Source organism: Haliotis cracherodii, unplaced genomic scaffold, assembly GCF_022045235.1.
Source record: "Haliotis cracherodii isolate W230 unplaced genomic scaffold, xgHalCrac1.p SCAF_13, whole genome shotgun sequence".
NCBI classification, from domain to species: domain Eukaryota; kingdom Metazoa; phylum Mollusca; class Gastropoda; order Lepetellida; family Haliotidae; genus Haliotis; species Haliotis cracherodii.
The window spans coordinates 19,402,810-19,420,146 of record NW_027266268.1 but is presented as its reverse complement, the minus strand read 5'-3'; the positions used below and the strand labels follow the sequence as shown (position 1 = coordinate 19,420,146).

The 17,337-nt window shown below is 39.7% G+C and overlaps 1 protein-coding gene across 3 annotated transcripts; it reads left to right on the top strand.

The window, feature by feature from the left end:
* Positions 1-5,505: 5,505 nt before the first annotated feature.
* Positions 5,506-15,963, top strand: LOC139459035 (beta-lactamase domain-containing protein 2-like). Of its 3 annotated transcripts, none has more exons than XM_071240477.1 (8): positions 5,506-5,661; positions 8,247-8,438; positions 8,967-9,066; positions 10,076-10,184; positions 11,179-11,301; positions 12,073-12,257; positions 13,362-13,607; positions 15,670-15,963. In XM_071240477.1, exons 1-8 carry the CDS (start codon positions 5,519-5,521, stop codon positions 15,850-15,852), a joined length of 1,281 nt encoding a protein of 426 aa, XP_071096578.1. In that variant the 5' UTR covers positions 5,506-5,518; the 3' UTR covers positions 15,853-15,963. The 3 variants fall into 3 exon arrangements, with proteins under 3 accessions (XP_071096578.1, XP_071096577.1, XP_071096579.1); XM_071240476.1 differs by having other exon boundaries at positions 13,362-13,610; XM_071240478.1 differs by lacking the exon at positions 13,362-13,607.
* Positions 15,964-17,337: the final 1,374 nt, after the last annotated feature.

Here is a 17,337-nt window from a genome sequence, read left to right as displayed (position 1 = left end):
ACGTCTGAGGCCTGCACCACTTTGGGCTTTCCTCCCACATCATGCTGACACGCCGTGATATAACTGGAATACTGTTAAAAGCGGCGTTAAACCAAACTCACGCACTCACTCCTTGCCGGCCGCTTCAACAGTTATCATTCTTTATTTGATTCCTCCACGTAAATTGCTGAATAACTGTAAACTCACAGATGGAAATATAAATCACACGTTCGCTGGTTCGATGCCCGATGCGTTATACAAAAACACCCGTTAAAAAGATGGTACTTGTTATTTCCCTACCTGGCGCTCGGCATTAAGTTGTCCCAGAATGGTCGGCTCGTAGTCAGTATACTGTGTCTAATTAATGTACATGTATTAATGTTAAACTGCGGCATGATATCTCAGTGGGCTAGCTTTTAAAGTTGCACAAGCAGACACACACAGGTTCGTATATGCACGTCGCTATATAAGCGCAATAATCTTAAACGCGACGTTAAACCCCATTTCACATCGCCTCACATTAAATAATACATGCTATGTTTATTTTCAAAGGGGCAACTTTTACCTATACTGGTACCACGAGTATAAACACACGAATTCACACTCAATGTGAGAGGTGCTATTACATTTATATAATATATGGGCGCAGTCAAATCTATCGCTCCTCCCACCATGCCATTGTGACCTATACCGGCAAGGTCAAGGTGAACTATGTGAACACCGCCTACACCACAAGCCAAGCTAAACCATGGATTTCCTTGAAACTTGCGTTGCTCTGCTTATAGCATATATTGTTCTGAAGTATTTAGGGGCACTTGTAACTCCGAAGTTAGATCTGGTGATCGGAGGTTACTGTCATCCTAAGTTTAAGAAGGTTGAGGAGCTAATAAGGTAGGTTGCGATTACACGTGTTTGTATAGCATGCACATTTACATTGGTGTCAGTCAGTGAATGAGGCTTAGCGTCGCTTTGAACAGTAGTCCAGATGTATCTCAGCATAATGTGGGAGGAAAGCCCGAAGTGATGCGGGTCTCAGACACCCGTACCCCCCCACCCCCATATTTATATAGGATGCTATACCTGTAGGATATGTTTTAACTGAGTCATTTATTTTGAACCCGTGAAGTTAAGGGTTAGAATTGATCTTCAGGAAACCAAGCCTGCTGTTAAAGGCGATTTTGCTTGTCGTAAGAGGCGAATAACGGCATCAGGTGATCAGGCTCGTTGACGTGGTTGATGCATGTCACCGTATCTAAATTTAGAAGATTGATGCTGTCTGGTGCAGATTCGATTATTAACAGATCGCCTACATATAGCTGGAATATTGCGGAGTGCGGCAATTAACAACAAGCACAATCTGCTTTTGTTATTGCTCTCAACACATAGGTTCGTCCCCAACATAACTCTATCGATATGCAGGTGACCTACATGCCACAGTTCGGTACAAAGTCTAAACAAATAGTGCTGATAAAGAAAGGACTTCGGAATAGTATGGAGAGTAATATCGCTTGCTTGTATTTATAACTTGCGCAGACCGGTGACAGGGATAGACATTAACCAAGAAAGTCTATTTGCCTGAATAGTGATAACATTCAGCAATACACCACAAAAATGTTTTAAAATTCTACTAGCCCTTGGGATGAGTGAAACTGGTCCGGGTTGGTGTCGATTTATATCGCTGCAGGGGTCAGGTCGCTAGGGAAACTAGAATTTAAAGGATTATGGGTCAGTTCTCTACTTGAACACACAATAACCGTTACGATAGTCTGATAATTTTGTCTCAACCACATCTGAGATGCTTCGGAATCGTACAATGGAATTTTAGTTGAGATTTTTTTCAGGCCTTAACGTTTTATGTTATAATTATCAATGTTTTTTTGTCGCCTTTGATTCCTTACTCTACCATTGTAGGTAGTTAGGTAACAGGGAAACAATAAAGAGAAACATGATACCATGATATCATGAAACCATGAATGAGGAAGGAATGTTGCACGATAAGGTGACTTATCTGGCATTGTCCCATAAGTGAATACTGTTTAATAAAGAAATAAACGGCGAGTGGGAGTTGTTTGTTATACAAACAGCCCCGTGCGGTTTTTTCACCCGGCAGTGTTTTATTGTACTCGTGGTCGTTTATTTCATATATGAGATATAAATAACATGTACAGCCTCTTTAAGGACGTAAATAATATTTTCAAGCTTCAAAAATATTTATCGTATTTAAATAATGATGACTCCCTGATTAGAATTGGACCTCTGAAATGTCGGACAATTCCTTATTATGAACAGGGGGGTGGGGGGGGGGGGGGGGGGGGGGAGGAATTTGGTCTTTCGCGCATATTCTTATAATTTGCACGTCGATTATCTGCACCTTTTTCTCACAATACCGATTGTCATATCTCTCTCCCTTTGGGATGCGATTGTTCGGCCATTGCGTTTATCTACGTTGCCCAGCTGCATCTACGGGGAACAACTCACTAGGCACCCCCCACCCCCCACCCCTCTCAATAATAACGTCGTCCAATTTACTACGTCATCAAGTTGCGAGCGCATGTTCGAATATCCACAAATGTCGTCATTATATAATGAAAAATTGTTTGTGAGGCGTGTTCAAAAGGCAGACGGATAGCCATTTTTCTTTATTGCACTAACAACTGTCTTTACTTCTGATATGGTAAAATACACAAATATGGCTACAATTAGTGAAAAAGGCAGGTATTTAGAACTTTGAATGAAAATCTAAGGTTGAGAAAGTCCGTGACCAAAGATGTATATATCTTTGTAATATTTTGACGTTAATCTCCTATGTTGATCTCCTATGGGTCAAAAACTTCCCATGTTCAAATTTTGGAAAATAAACGCTTTATGAGAACCTCTAAAACGACCATTTTGACACATGATATAATGCTTACCTGGGCATTATCACACGTCTCAAAGATGCAGTTATTGAAATGAACAAAGTTTAGTTCGCATTCACATGAACATGGCGACTAACGGGATCAGGTGGTCAGGCTCACTGACTGGGTTGTCATCGTATCTCAAATGCGTGGTTCAATGCTCATGATGTCAGTCACTGGATTGTCTTGTCGAGACTCGATTATTTACAGACCGCCGTCATATAGCTGGTATATTGCTGAGTGCGGCGTTAAACAACAAACAAACAAAACACATACACACATAATACACACACGTACACACAAATAATACACACACGTACACACATACATAAAACACACACGTACATACACACATAATACACACACACACGTTATACCCACACGTGATACACACACATGATACATGCACACACACATAATACACAAACACATAATACACACACATAACACACACACATAATACACACACACGTTATACCCACACATGATACATGCACACCCACATAATACACACACATTACACACACATAATACATATACATACACACATAATACACTCACATAACACACACACATAATACACGCACACACACATAATACACACATATAACACACACACATAATACATGCACACACATAATACACACACATGCACCCACATAATACACACACATAACACACACACATAATACACGCACACACACATAATACACACACATAACACACACACATAATACATGCACACACACATAATACACACACATAATACATGCACACGCACATAATACACACACATAACACACACATATAATACACACACATAATACACACACGTACACACACACACACGTTATACCCACACATGATACACATACATGATACATGCACACACACATAATACACACACATAACACACACACATACTCACACACATATTACACACACACGTTATACCCACACGTGATACACATACATGAAACATGCACACACACATTACACACACACACATAACACAAACACATACACACACATAATACACACACGTTATACCCACACATGATGCACATACATGATACATGCACACACACACATTACACACACATACACACACATAATACGCACATAGTACACACACTGGCTGCAAGAACCAACAAATACGATGCTCAAGTTGTTATCATGCGTGACATCGCCGATTCCTAACATCAGTATGGGTCGTTCCTGTTTCTGTCAACCACTAAGCCAGAGTCAGTCACGAATATTTACTGGCGTGCGACATACAGTTGGACGGTGACTGGTTGCTGTGTATTGCATTCCTTCACGTTATCTGGATAAGCTTACAAGTCCACATGCCAAGCATGTGGTACACTATCTAGTCTAAGGTTTCACCACTATCGTTTTCTGATACACAGTAATGAGTGAGTGAGTTGAGTTAAACGCCGCTTTGAAAAAAAAAGTTATATATGGTGGATAGTGGTTAATGAGGGAGAAAAGCCCGAAGGGATGCAATCATCAGACGCCTACCACATTGGTAAACCCCACAAGCCCGGATGTGGTGCTGACAATCCTAGAAACATAATCTGGTCGAACCGGGATTCGAACCCAAAATGATAGATTTCTGGCGTGCCCAAGAGACGCAACTCTGCACCGAGAATTGAGGCGTCTGGGACATCAGGCCAACCATCATTTCATACATAATATCAATCTTCATGTTTATTTATTATGCACATCAATCCATTTTCCTTGCCGGCCGGGGGGGACGGGTGGCCCAGTCGTCTAAGGCGCCGCGATTCGCTGTGCAGAGTTGAGTCCCTTAGGCACGCCAGAAACCTATGATTGTGGGTTCGAATCCCGGTTCGCCCCAATTATGTTTCTAGGTTTGTCAGCACCATACCCGTGCTCGTGGGTTTCACCGAAGTGGTAAACGTCTGAGGCCTGCACCACTTTGGGCTTTCCTCCCACACTAAGCTGACACGCCGCGATATAACTGGAATACTGTTAAAAGCGGCGTTAAACCAAACTTACTACTCACTCCTTGCCGGCCGCTTCAACAGTTATCATTCTTTATTTGATTCCTCCACGTAAATTGCTGAATAACTGTAAACTCACAGATGGAAATATAAATCACACGTTCGCTGGTTCGATGCCCGATGCGTTATACAAAAACACCCGTTAAAAAGATGGTACTTGTTATTTCCCTACCTGGCGCTCGGCATTAGGTTTTCTCGGACTGGTCGGCTCGTAGTCAGTATACTGTGTCTAATTAATGTATTAATGTTAAACTGCGGCATGATATCTCAGTGGGCTAGCTTTTAAAGTTGCACAAGCAGACACACACAGGTTCGTTTATGCACGTCGCTATATAAGCGCAATAATCTTAAACGCGACGTTAAACCCCATTTCACATCGCCTCACATTAAATAATACATGCTATGTTTATGTTCAAAGGGGCAACTTTTACCTCTACTGGTACCATGAGTATAAACACACGAATTCACACTCAATGCGAGAGATGCTATTACATTTATATAATATATGGGCGCAGTCAAATCTATCGCTCCTCCCACCATGCCATTGTGACCTATACCGGCAAGGTCAAGGTGAACTATTGTAAACACCGTCTACACCACAAGCCAAGCTAAACCATGGATTTCCTTGAAACTTGCGTTGTTCTGCTTATGGCATATATTGTTCTGAAGTATTTAGGGACACTTGTAACTCCGAAGTTAGATCTGGTGATCGGAGGTTACTGTCATCCTAAGTTTAAGAAGGTTGAGGAGCTAATAAGGTAGGTTGCGATTACACGTGTTTGTATAGCTGCATATTGGTGTCAGTGAGTGAGTGGGGCTCAACGCTGCTTTGAACAGTAGTCCAGATGTATCTCGGCGTCTCAGCTTAATGTGGGAGGAAAGCCCGAAGTGATGCGGGTCTCAGACACCCGTACCCCCCCCCCCCCCCCATATATTATATAAGATTCTATACCTATAGGATATGTTTTAACTGAGTCATTTCTTTTGAACCCGTGAAGTTAAGGGTTAGAATTGATGTTCTGGAACCCATGCCTGCTGTTAAAGGCGATTTTGCTTGTCGTAAGAGGCGAATAACGGCATCAGGTGATCAGGCTCGTTGACTTGGTTGATGCATGTCACCGTATCTAAATTTAGTAGATCGATGCTGTCTGGTGCAGATTCGATTATTAACAGATCGCCTACATATAGCTGGAATATTGCGGAGTGCGGCAATTAACAACAACCACAATCTGCTTTTGTTATTGCTCTCAACACATAGGTTCGTCCCCAACATAACTCTATCGATATGCAGGTGACCTACATGCCACAGTTCGGTACAAAAGTCTAAACAAATAGTGCTGATAAAGAAAGGACTTCGGAATAGTATGGAGAGTAATATCGCTTGCTTGTATTTATAACTTGCGCAGACCGGTGACAGGGATAGACATTAACCAAAAAAGTCTATTTGCCTGAATAGTGATAACATTCAGCAATACACCACAAAAATGTTTTAAAATTCTACTAGCCCTTGGGATGAGTGAAACTGGTCCGGGTTAGCGGTCTCGTGTCTTTCTATCGCTGCAGGGGTCAGGTCGCTAGGGAAACTTGAATTTGAAGGATTATGGGTCAGTTCTCTACTTGAACACATAATAACCGTTACGATAGTCCGATAATTTTGTCTCAACCACATCTGAGATGCTTCGGAATCGTACAATGGAATTTTAGTTGAGATTTTTTTCAGGCCTTAACGTTTTATGTTATGATTATCAATGTTTTTCTGTCGCCTGTTATTTCTTACTCTACCAATGTAGGTAGTTAGATAACAGGGAAACAATAAAGAGAAACATGATACCATGATATCATGAAACCAAGATATGAAATTGAAGGAAGGAATGTTGCACGATAAGGTGACTTATCTGGCGTTGTCCCATAAGTGAATACTGTTTAAGACAAGGATGCATCTTAAGCCCATTTCTCTTTACCTTTTTCATAAATGAACTGGCTGTACAAATAAATACAAACTGTAATTATGGTGTTTTTTCAGTTCCATCCAGATATTACATAGATATTTTTACTTTCAAATTAATGAACTTGAAAGTTACTGCAATAAATGGAAGCTAACAGTTAACATGAGTAAAACAAAAGTTTTGGTATTTAAGAATGGGGGTCATTTAGCAAGTAAAGAATATTGGTCCTTTAAAGGACTAAAAATAGAAACTACAGGATTTTATAAATATCTTGGTGTTTACTTCAGTAGAAACTTGTCATGGCATAAACGTTTGTATCAAGCTGCTTTACAAGCTTTGGTCTTTCCCGCATATTCTTATAATTTGCACGTCGATTATCTGCACCTTTTCTCCCAATACCGATTGTTATATCTCTCTCCCTTTGGGATGCGATTGTTCGGCCTTTGCGTTTATCTACGTTGCCCAGCTGCATCTACGGGGAACAACTCACTAGACACCCCCCCCCCACCCCCCCCCCCACCCCCCTCCAAAATAACGTCGTCCAATTTACTACGTCATCAAGTTGCGAGCGCATGTTCGAATACCCACAAATGTCGTCATTATATAATGAAAATTGTGAGGCGTGTTCAAAAGGCAGACGGATAGCCATTTTTCGTTATTGCACTAACAAATGTATTTACTTCTGATATGGTAAAATACACAAATATGGCTACAATTAGTGAAAAAGGCAGGTATTTAGAACTTTGAATGAAAATCTAAGGTTGAGAAAGTCCGTGACCAAAGATGTATATATCTTTGTAATATTTTGACGTTAATCTCCTATGTTGATCTCCTATGGGTCAAAAACTTCCCATGTTCAAATTTTGGAAAAGAAACGCTATGAGAATCTCTAAAATGACTATTTTGACACATGGTATGCTTACACGTCTCAAAGATGCAATTATTGAAATGAACAATGTTTAGTTCTCATTCACATGAACATGTCTTATAATTTTCGTCATTTCGAAACATTTAAAGTTCATTCTTAAATTATGCAGATCACGTGAGACAAAAAGGGCCAATATCCTACCTTGTCCGGTGCATCACAATTTAGGTTTCCATTGCTAGCAGCAGGGAATTGAACATTTGAAGGTTTACACTTTGATGCCGCAGATTAAGTATCCAACATTTGCTCTCACGTATATCGCACACATTTAATATGTTTGGAAGGAACGCTGCTCTCACGATCATCGACTGGTCGATTGTCTTAACGGTTGGCCTGCGATATGAAGAATCGCAGGAAACATACGCTTAACTTTGGAATCTACGTAAAGATAATTTTGTTTTAAATTCATTTACAACATTGCTGTAAAACTGCAAAGAAAGAAGTTTAAATTCAGATTCTCTTTGCCTTGCAGGAAGAAAGTAATAAGCGGAAAGGAAAAGGGTGGGGCGTTTGCTGTCTATCATCGAGGTGAGGTGTTGATTGACATGTGGGCGGGGTATGCTGATGAGGAAGCCAAGAGACCATGGACACGAGACACAATGACAGTCACGTTTTCCACAACAAAAAGTATCGCAGCAATAACTATTGCTAAAATGGTAGAAAGGTAAGGAACAGTCATACCCATGGAGGCATAACCCGAGAAAATGAATTTCTGTTCAAGTCGTGTAGTTAGTCAACCAAGAACTGATACTGGTATATAAGAAATTATTCATGTGCTGTGTCTAATTCTTTGCACTTTTGCGGAGAATATTGATATAGTTCTCCTAAAGTAAAGTTTACGAGTCTCGTAGTCTCTCACTGATGTAACTTTGCATAATCTCATCAAAGCTGCACGAATGTGTTACATGTGGTATGTTGAAAATAAGAAATTCATCATTACTTTTGCAACCTCCAATCTGCTGATCCCATGTATTATTATTTTAATACTGTATTAATGTGAACAGTATTGCTGATTTTTTTTTAATTGTACCAACTGCTTATATACCAGCATTCTTGGGGGAAAACCTATTGAAATGTAATATGGGCCTGCGGCCTTACATTTCTGAAATATATCTATGTTTATGTCTATGAAATGACATAATAAAATGGTTTTTCAAGAGTATGTGTATTTTAAAGCTATCTTAATTTTCAGCGGTTGGTTGGACTACAGCAACCTTGTATCCGACTATTGGCCAGAGTTCGGCTGTAACGGAAAAGAAAACATTACAGTTGAAATGCTGCTCAGCCATCAGGTAGGTAGATGAAGAAAAGGATGTGCAAATATCAGAACCACCAGAAACTCAGTTACTGCATCAGGTAGGTAGATGAAGAACAGGATGTGCAAATATCAGGACCACCAGAAACACAGTTACTGCATCAGGTAGGTAGATGAAGAAAAGGATGTGCAAATATCAGGACCACCAGAAACACAGTTACTGCATCAGGTAGGTAGATGTCGAAAAGGATGTGCAAATATCAAGACCACCAGAAACACATCTCCTGCATCAGGTAGGTAGATGAAGAAAAGGATGTGCAAATATCAGGACCACCATAAACACAGTTACTGTATCAGGTAGGTAGATGAAGAAAAGGATGTGCAAATATCAAGACCACCAGAAACACAGTTACTGCATTAGGTAGGTAGATGAAGAAAAGGATGTGCAAATATCAGGACCACCAGAAACACAGTTACTGCATCACGTAGGTAGATGAAGAAAAGGTTGTGCAAATATCAAGACCACCAGAAACACAGTTACTGCATCAGGTAGGTAGATGAAGAAAAGGATGTGCAAATATCAGGACCACAAGAAACACAGTTACTGCATCAGGTAGGTAGACGAAAAAAAGGATGTGCAAATAACAGGACCACCATAAACACAGTTACTCCATCAGATAGGTAGATGAAGAAAAGGATGTGCAAATATCAGGACCACCAGAAACACAGTTACTGCATAAGGTAGGTAGATGAAGAAAAGGATGTGCAAATATCAGGACCACCAGAAACACAGTTACTGTATCAGGTAGGTAGATGAAGAAAAGGATGTGCAAGTATCAGTTTCCACGTGTTGATGTCAGTGTTGACGTTGAAATGTCGTTCTGGCTCAACATTTCACTTGCAATATATATCAGGCTGGCCGTGTAATCCAATCAAATCAGATGGTTTGCTTTTTTCAACATGTAACGAGCTCCCATATCTTACATCACCAACTACTGTAAAAACCATATAAATCACCAAAATGATTTTTCTCTCGTAAATTTAAGGCTGGTTTGGTGTGGCTTAATGGCGAGAAGACAACATTACGAGACATCCGGGACTATCCTGCTGAGTTTGAGAAGCTGTTAGAACGCGCAACTCCCGAATGGCAGCCAGGTGAGTGAGTGAGTAAGTCCACTTACGTCATGGCGTTTTGTACAGAGACATTTTATTAATGCTGTCTGTTTGTTGTTTAACGCCGCACTCAGCTATATGCCAGCTATTTGACGACGGTCAGCAAATAATCGAGTCTTGACCAGACAATCCAGTGATTGACATCATGAGCATTGATCCACGCAATTGAGATACGATGACATGCATCAACCAAGTCAGTGAACCTGACCACCCGATCCCTCTTACGACGAGCACAGTCGCCTTTTACGCAGGCATGGGTTGCCGAAGACCTATTCTACCCCGGATCTTCACGGGTCTACCGTTTCATAAAAACGATTCAGTACAAATAATTATAAGAAAACACAATAAATGAATCATGACTCAACATGAGGGGCCTTTGAGTTATTTTGTATGATGTAAAGTACTATATGTTGATTCATGTGAGTGCAGTAACGAATTGGTATCTGAAGATGCTTGGAAAAGGTTACATGATTGAACGAAATGAATATTAGACAAAGCGAGTCGGAATTTAGAACATTCTGACTCGAATTTCGTGAAATAAGCAACTTTATACACACATAATTGTCATAACCACTGTTTTATCCGTGAAAAATGAAGAAATCTTGTGGCGGAGCAGAAGGGGGATCTTTTGAGACAACCGCGTCGAGAAGGTAGATTGTGACGTCAGTGTCCATAATGACGTCACTACGTCTCACGTCACCAATGTTGTTATCATCACCTCAATAATGCTATAGGTCCCTGGTAATCACTGTTACACACGTTCTTATGACAGAGTTTAATGAACTTGATTGTTTCCAACCAAATTGATAATTATCTCGAGTACCGTTAATTCTGGATAGCTGAGTATATATCCAATGCACCAACATATTGTGATCAAAAAGCGGCCAACTCAAAATAGCCCCCGTCCTAATGTTCTCACATACGATGGCTAATTCCCTGCATGTGGACATGTATCTTCTCTCCTTCTCATGTCCAGGTACCAAGCGGGGATACCACACTGTAACATACGGCTACTTTGTTGATACATTAGCAAGGAAGGCCGACCCGAAGCACAGAAATATATCAACAATATTCAAGGAGGAAATTCAAGATCCATATGGTAAAAAAGTAACAGTAATATACCGGAATATGTACGCCTATGTTTGTGGACGAACTGTATAAACTGTCAATGAGGATAAAACAATGTATTAAAAATTAACATATTTCATCCCCTTCTATATTATTTTGAGCTACGATTGTAGGATCATTAACTTATGCATGTTGTGACGAGGTTTATACTATAATTTGAATGCCTATTATTATTATCATCATCATCATCATCATCATCATCATCATTTATCGTCATCGTCATCGTCGTCATCATCATCATCATCATCATTCATCCATCATTCATCATCATTACCATCATTATCATATTATATTATTGTTTTTATTATTATTATTATTAGAGGTGGAATAAAGGATTATCCTAGTACTCGATTGTAAATCCATGATGCGCGACAGACAGATAATCCCTGTTACTAATAACTGTTAAATATTGATGATTGAAAGAGTATAAGGAAAATGTGAGCATTTCGATCACGAATAGTCGTTGCAACAAAAGCGCAAACATCTTGCAATTGATCACGATGTTAAACCCCATTTCACCTCACATCACCTTGATCACAAATAGAGACACCAGCTCACTCAATGTCTTGTTGAGAAGTCACCAAATCAAATCAATAGTTGATGTCATCTTCAATTATTTGCGACAATTAAAAACATGAAACAATAGACGTGAGCTAACCAATCAGCGTGAAGCAAACAATAATATTTGTTATTATGATATGCGTTGCGCTTGGACTTCACTGAAAATATACTGCTTTTACAGATATCGATTTTTATATCGGTCTCCCAAAGGAACTGAGCTACAGGATGGCTAGGGGGCACTTCTTCACTATTGCAGAGCTCTTGATAAGCAGTCTTGCCGTCCCTAGAAAGTTTATACTTTTTGCCAAGATGATGTTTTCGCCTTCCTCCATGCTTGGAAAATCAATCAAAACTATGGATTTTTCAGTAAGTTTGTGTGTATGCTATATTGATGAGCATTTCTTTCGCTTTGTTCGAATCTACATTGCGGTTGACCTTTAAATTCATGTAAAATGAAACCCTGTTATTCCGATTCCATCTAGATGTAGTGGATGGACATGGTTATGTTGCACCAATGATGCGCTAATCTGGACGATGCCACTAGTAGTCGATATTACGGTATAATTAGACTTTGCTAGGCCAGGAATGGTTTAAGTCAGACAAAAACGTAGTTGTAGATAGCTTGGTGTAGCAAAGGTCATTGGGTTTATTTGAAATGAGTGAGTGGTGATTTACGCCTTTCAAGCCGTTTTAAGCAATATCTAGGTAGGAGATGTGATAAATTGGGTTTAATAGTGGCAAATCGAGCAACGGCCTGCGACAAGCGAACGGTTTAACCTCTGTATTAGCCCACAACCCTATTGGTGTACAGAATAGACAACAAAATGGAATATTTTCGAGAAGTTGGTATTCTGGAATGAATTTAATTACCTTGGTCTGATATGGTAATAACAGAAGAACATTTATATATTTATCTATGACGTTGCTAGGGCTTTTACATGCCAACGAGGAGACTCCTTGGCCTGGTAACTATTGGATTTGTTCAATATTGCTTCCTTCAGTTTAAAGGGGTAACATTTGACCACAAGAGATAACATTCGCAGATATGTGCATATTACAGTCAATGTGTAAATAGACTGAAATTGTCACTTAGGCAACTTACAAAATGCTCAAAATTGTACTTATTATTTTTATTTTCAGTTCAAAATGGCTTAAACACATCACAGCACACGAATTATGATCGGATTAGACTAAAACGAAATATTGCAAAAGATACTTTGACATTCGTTTTCTTTTAATCCCATCACTTTTTGTCACTGGGTGATGAAATAGAGCATTAACAAGTTTGGAATGTTAAATTAAATGTTCCACATTGCCTGATTTTACCCATTGTGTGTGACATATATGGAATTAGAATAACTGGACAAAATTCAAAAAAATATTTTTTTTATTGTATATTATTTCCAGTATGCGTTGTTGAGACCTCTATTGATTTACATTACTAATATGATTGTATCGTCACTGTTATAGAATACTGAACTCAATGACCCTGAAACACGAAGCATTGGGTTGTCATCGTTTATTGGTTGCGGGTCTGCTCGATCGTTAGGAAAACTCTACAGCTATATTGCAAATGGCGGCACATGCAAAGGGAAGCAACTCTTTCCACCCAATCTTAATGAGCGCCTAACGAAACCAGTCACTTCAGGATATGACGAATGCATCGCCACGGAAAATACCTATGGACTTGGCTTTATGTTCCGGGATAATCCACAGGTAGTAAGTCACTTCAGTCCAATTTTTTGCTCGGCGAATACCACTAACATATACCAAACTTTACACGTTTTATCAATGTTAGATTCAGTCCCATAGAATTTAACAAGAGTTTAAATTAAATATTATTGTGTTGATTATGTTTTGATTCAATTGTGGTGCTTGATATCACCCGCACACCTTCCACGTAACGTTGACCAGGGAGACGTGCACATGTATATCATAATAATACGTCTTCATGTATGTCACAATTTTGCAATTTGGATTTTACACCTAGATTAATAAAGAACCGCATACTATATATACCGCAAAAGAAACGTCACAATGGATAGATATATGAGAAACCTTATTTGTCCAAACACTGTAAACATACTTTGAGACATAGCAAAAAGATGAAACTTGGCAAAACTGATCGTCATAGTTGAAATTAAAGTGTCAAATGTTCTTAAAGTGAAACACAACACTAGTCTCTTAGAAAATGACATCACAAGTCAGTATATCGTGTGTCCGCCATGTGCAAGGATGACTGCCGTGCAACGTCGATACATGGAATGGATGAGGTGGTTGATGAAGGCCATAGGTACTTGAGCCTACAATCTGAGGAACGCCTGACGCAGTTCAGCTGCAGTTGTCGGCCTTGGTCGGCTCTCGTCTGAGAAGAGGACTCTTATTCACTGCTGGTGTCGCCAGTGCTGGTGTTGTGTTGCCCACTGATGACGGTCCCGGCGATGACGTGGTGACAGAATGGGTCCTCGGTGTGGCCTGTGACAGTGGAGGTGTCCGCTCGTCAATCGTCGTCGAACGGTGTCCGCACTAATGTGTCGCTGGTGTGTCCCCATGGTCTGTCGAGCAGTTTCCACAGCAGTAACAAAGCGATCTTGAAGATGCTGTCGCACAATCTGACGATCATGACGTCAGGTGGTGACCCTTGGTCTTCCACTACGTGGTCGGTCATGTGTATTGTTGGTGGTCTGGTACCGTTGCTGGAGCCTGTATATGTTTCTTATGTGGACTTGAAATGCACTGGCTACTTGCCGGGCGTTTTGTCCAGCTTGAGATCGTCCAAGGGCTTGGTGTCGCTGATTTCTTGTCAACCTTGGCATGTGGTATCAATTCAATAGCGAATGAATGTTATCCGATTTGGGTGGATTTTTATACGGTAAGAAATGGGGGAACGCATGTGCATTTCAATTTGCACGGAACTCATGTGCATCGGGTTACCATGGCCGTTGCCCTGGTGCGTTTGGGCGATCGGTTTTATTGTCATCTGTTTTGTATTTTTATCAACAAATTTCATTTTTCCGGAGAAGGTAATGTTAATTTTAGAAACTTTGACAAAAATTACCGTGATATTTAAATGACAACTTTGTATGAAATGTTACTTAGAGTGATGTTTCTTTTGCGGTTCAAAATATTTCTATAGATTTTTTAAAAATCGTATTGCCTTCAATTATATGAAAAAACATATATGTTTTATTTTAAATATTACCAACTAAAATTGCGATATAGAACCATAAATCGATGACATGTTTTGTAAATAATCTACGGCAATAGATACCATTTCAATTACTTCCACCCACTTTTGTATCATATGATGTGAGTACTTACTACATGGAGGACCAAATAGTAGTCTTGTACGACGTGCCCAAGGTCTATCGTGGTATCTTGAAAAAAAATGAAATAAATGTCATATGGAGATATTTAAAAAAATTATTTGGAATTTAAATGACATATGAAACTGGAGATGGGTTAGCGCTTAACAATTGCCCAGATGTATTAACCGGTTCTTATCATGCATTTGGCGTCTTGTGTCGCTTACAAACTAGTTAGCGAAGGGTGTTATGGTAGAAATATCTTCCAAACTGATGATTACACATTTGACATGTACATATATGCTGTAACAGCACTGAAAGAAAACTGAAACAATAATCAATGTTTGCATTAGTTCAAGAAAGCGCGTCCAAAATATATTTTTAATTCACATAAACAGGATGAATGTGTACCTTCATTACAGCCAGTTTATAAATGTGATGATATTGTATATAATGCGTCTCTAACTTTACAGGGAAACCTGGTCTTTGGACACCCGGGTCTGGGAGGTCAAGTGGTATACGCAGACCCAACCAATCAGATTTCACTTGCATACGTTACAAACTACAACTCCATATTTGGATTCTGGGATGACGCAAGGTTCTTGGATTTGGAGAAGACGTTCTATGAATGTTTCCGCGAATATCAAACTTCGTAAAGCAACATTTGTATCACAACATAAACAATGACACATTTTGCCATGTGCTAACAGACTTTACAATGTCACAGTCGTTATAATAAAAGACTTCGAAGTCGTAAAATTACCGAACGGAACATGTTTTGTCCACATTTTGCAAAGCAACCTATACTTTGGTTTCAATGCAACTGTTCCACCACGTGTGTATTCCCCTGCTTTGTTTAGTCACACTTGTGTAGTTGTTTTAATTGCGTTTATAACGAACACGCTTATAACAAACTGACGGATATAACGAAATGATCCCGTCCATTTGCTGTATAGTTGCTGTATGGATGCTTATAACGAACTACGGTTATAATAAACTAAAATTAGTGGTCCCTTTAAAATCGTTATAACCGTAATTTACTGTACTTACATTATGATGTGAGGTGAAAAAGTATTTTGATGTCGCGTTCAAGATTATTTCATTTTACAGCAATGTGTACGTGTTTGGCTGCTTGTATGTGAGGCTGGATGTTCTAGTTCAGACTTCTGCCGGTTTCAAAGTTCTAGCCCTCTGAGATATCATGCCGCAGTTTAAACATGGAAGTTTGACTGAGACGCTCTGACTCAGAGCCGGAAGTCCTTGTTTACACCCCAATGAAGCTGAACGCCAGGCAGGGTAACAACACATCTTTTGGTATGACTCGGACAGTGGATCGAACCCCGACCTTTCACTCTCCGGGCAGACGCTATATCCACTACGCTACGGAGTGTTAAAACGTGTTGAAGACGGGTGTACACGACATGGCGTTTGAGTTAGATATTTGAAAGATGTCACGAACACAATTTAATACACATTCTTTACATTTTAAACATTATTTAACATCAGTTATTGAGAAAAAGCTTTGAGCGATAATATTTCGGAGAAGATTTAAGGGTATGTGATATTAAGTTGTGTGTCACTCAAACAGTAACGTGAATATTCCATCAAAGTTGGTGACGGGTGTTCAGTTTTGTTTGTTGTTAAGCGCCCCACTCAGCAATAATTCAGCTATTATACGGTGGCCTGTATATAATCCATTCTGGACTAGACAATCCAGGGATACGCAGTTGGGATACGATGACATACATCAACCAAGTCAGAGAGCCTAACCATCCGATATCGCCAATCGCCTCTAACGACAAACACGGAGATCAATTCTAACCGAATCTTCAAGGGTGATGGATGTTTGAGCAGTTGGCAGAGATGTTGGTACCTCGACACAAACGAATCAAGTCATATTCCCACTATAATTCCCACACGGCTAAACAGTTGCAGTCGCTTGTTTTTTTCCATAAAATAACCAGCCAGTGGTTTAATATTCGACACACCACGCATGAGTTTGTAACGTGAGTAAATTAGCCTCGCCAAACAACAGCGATAAGCATCGCATGTGGGATTAAATTGATTCATACCAACGTAGATTGTCAATGTTTCTAATTATGAATGCTATACTCTCAATATAAATATACAAGTGCGGTAAA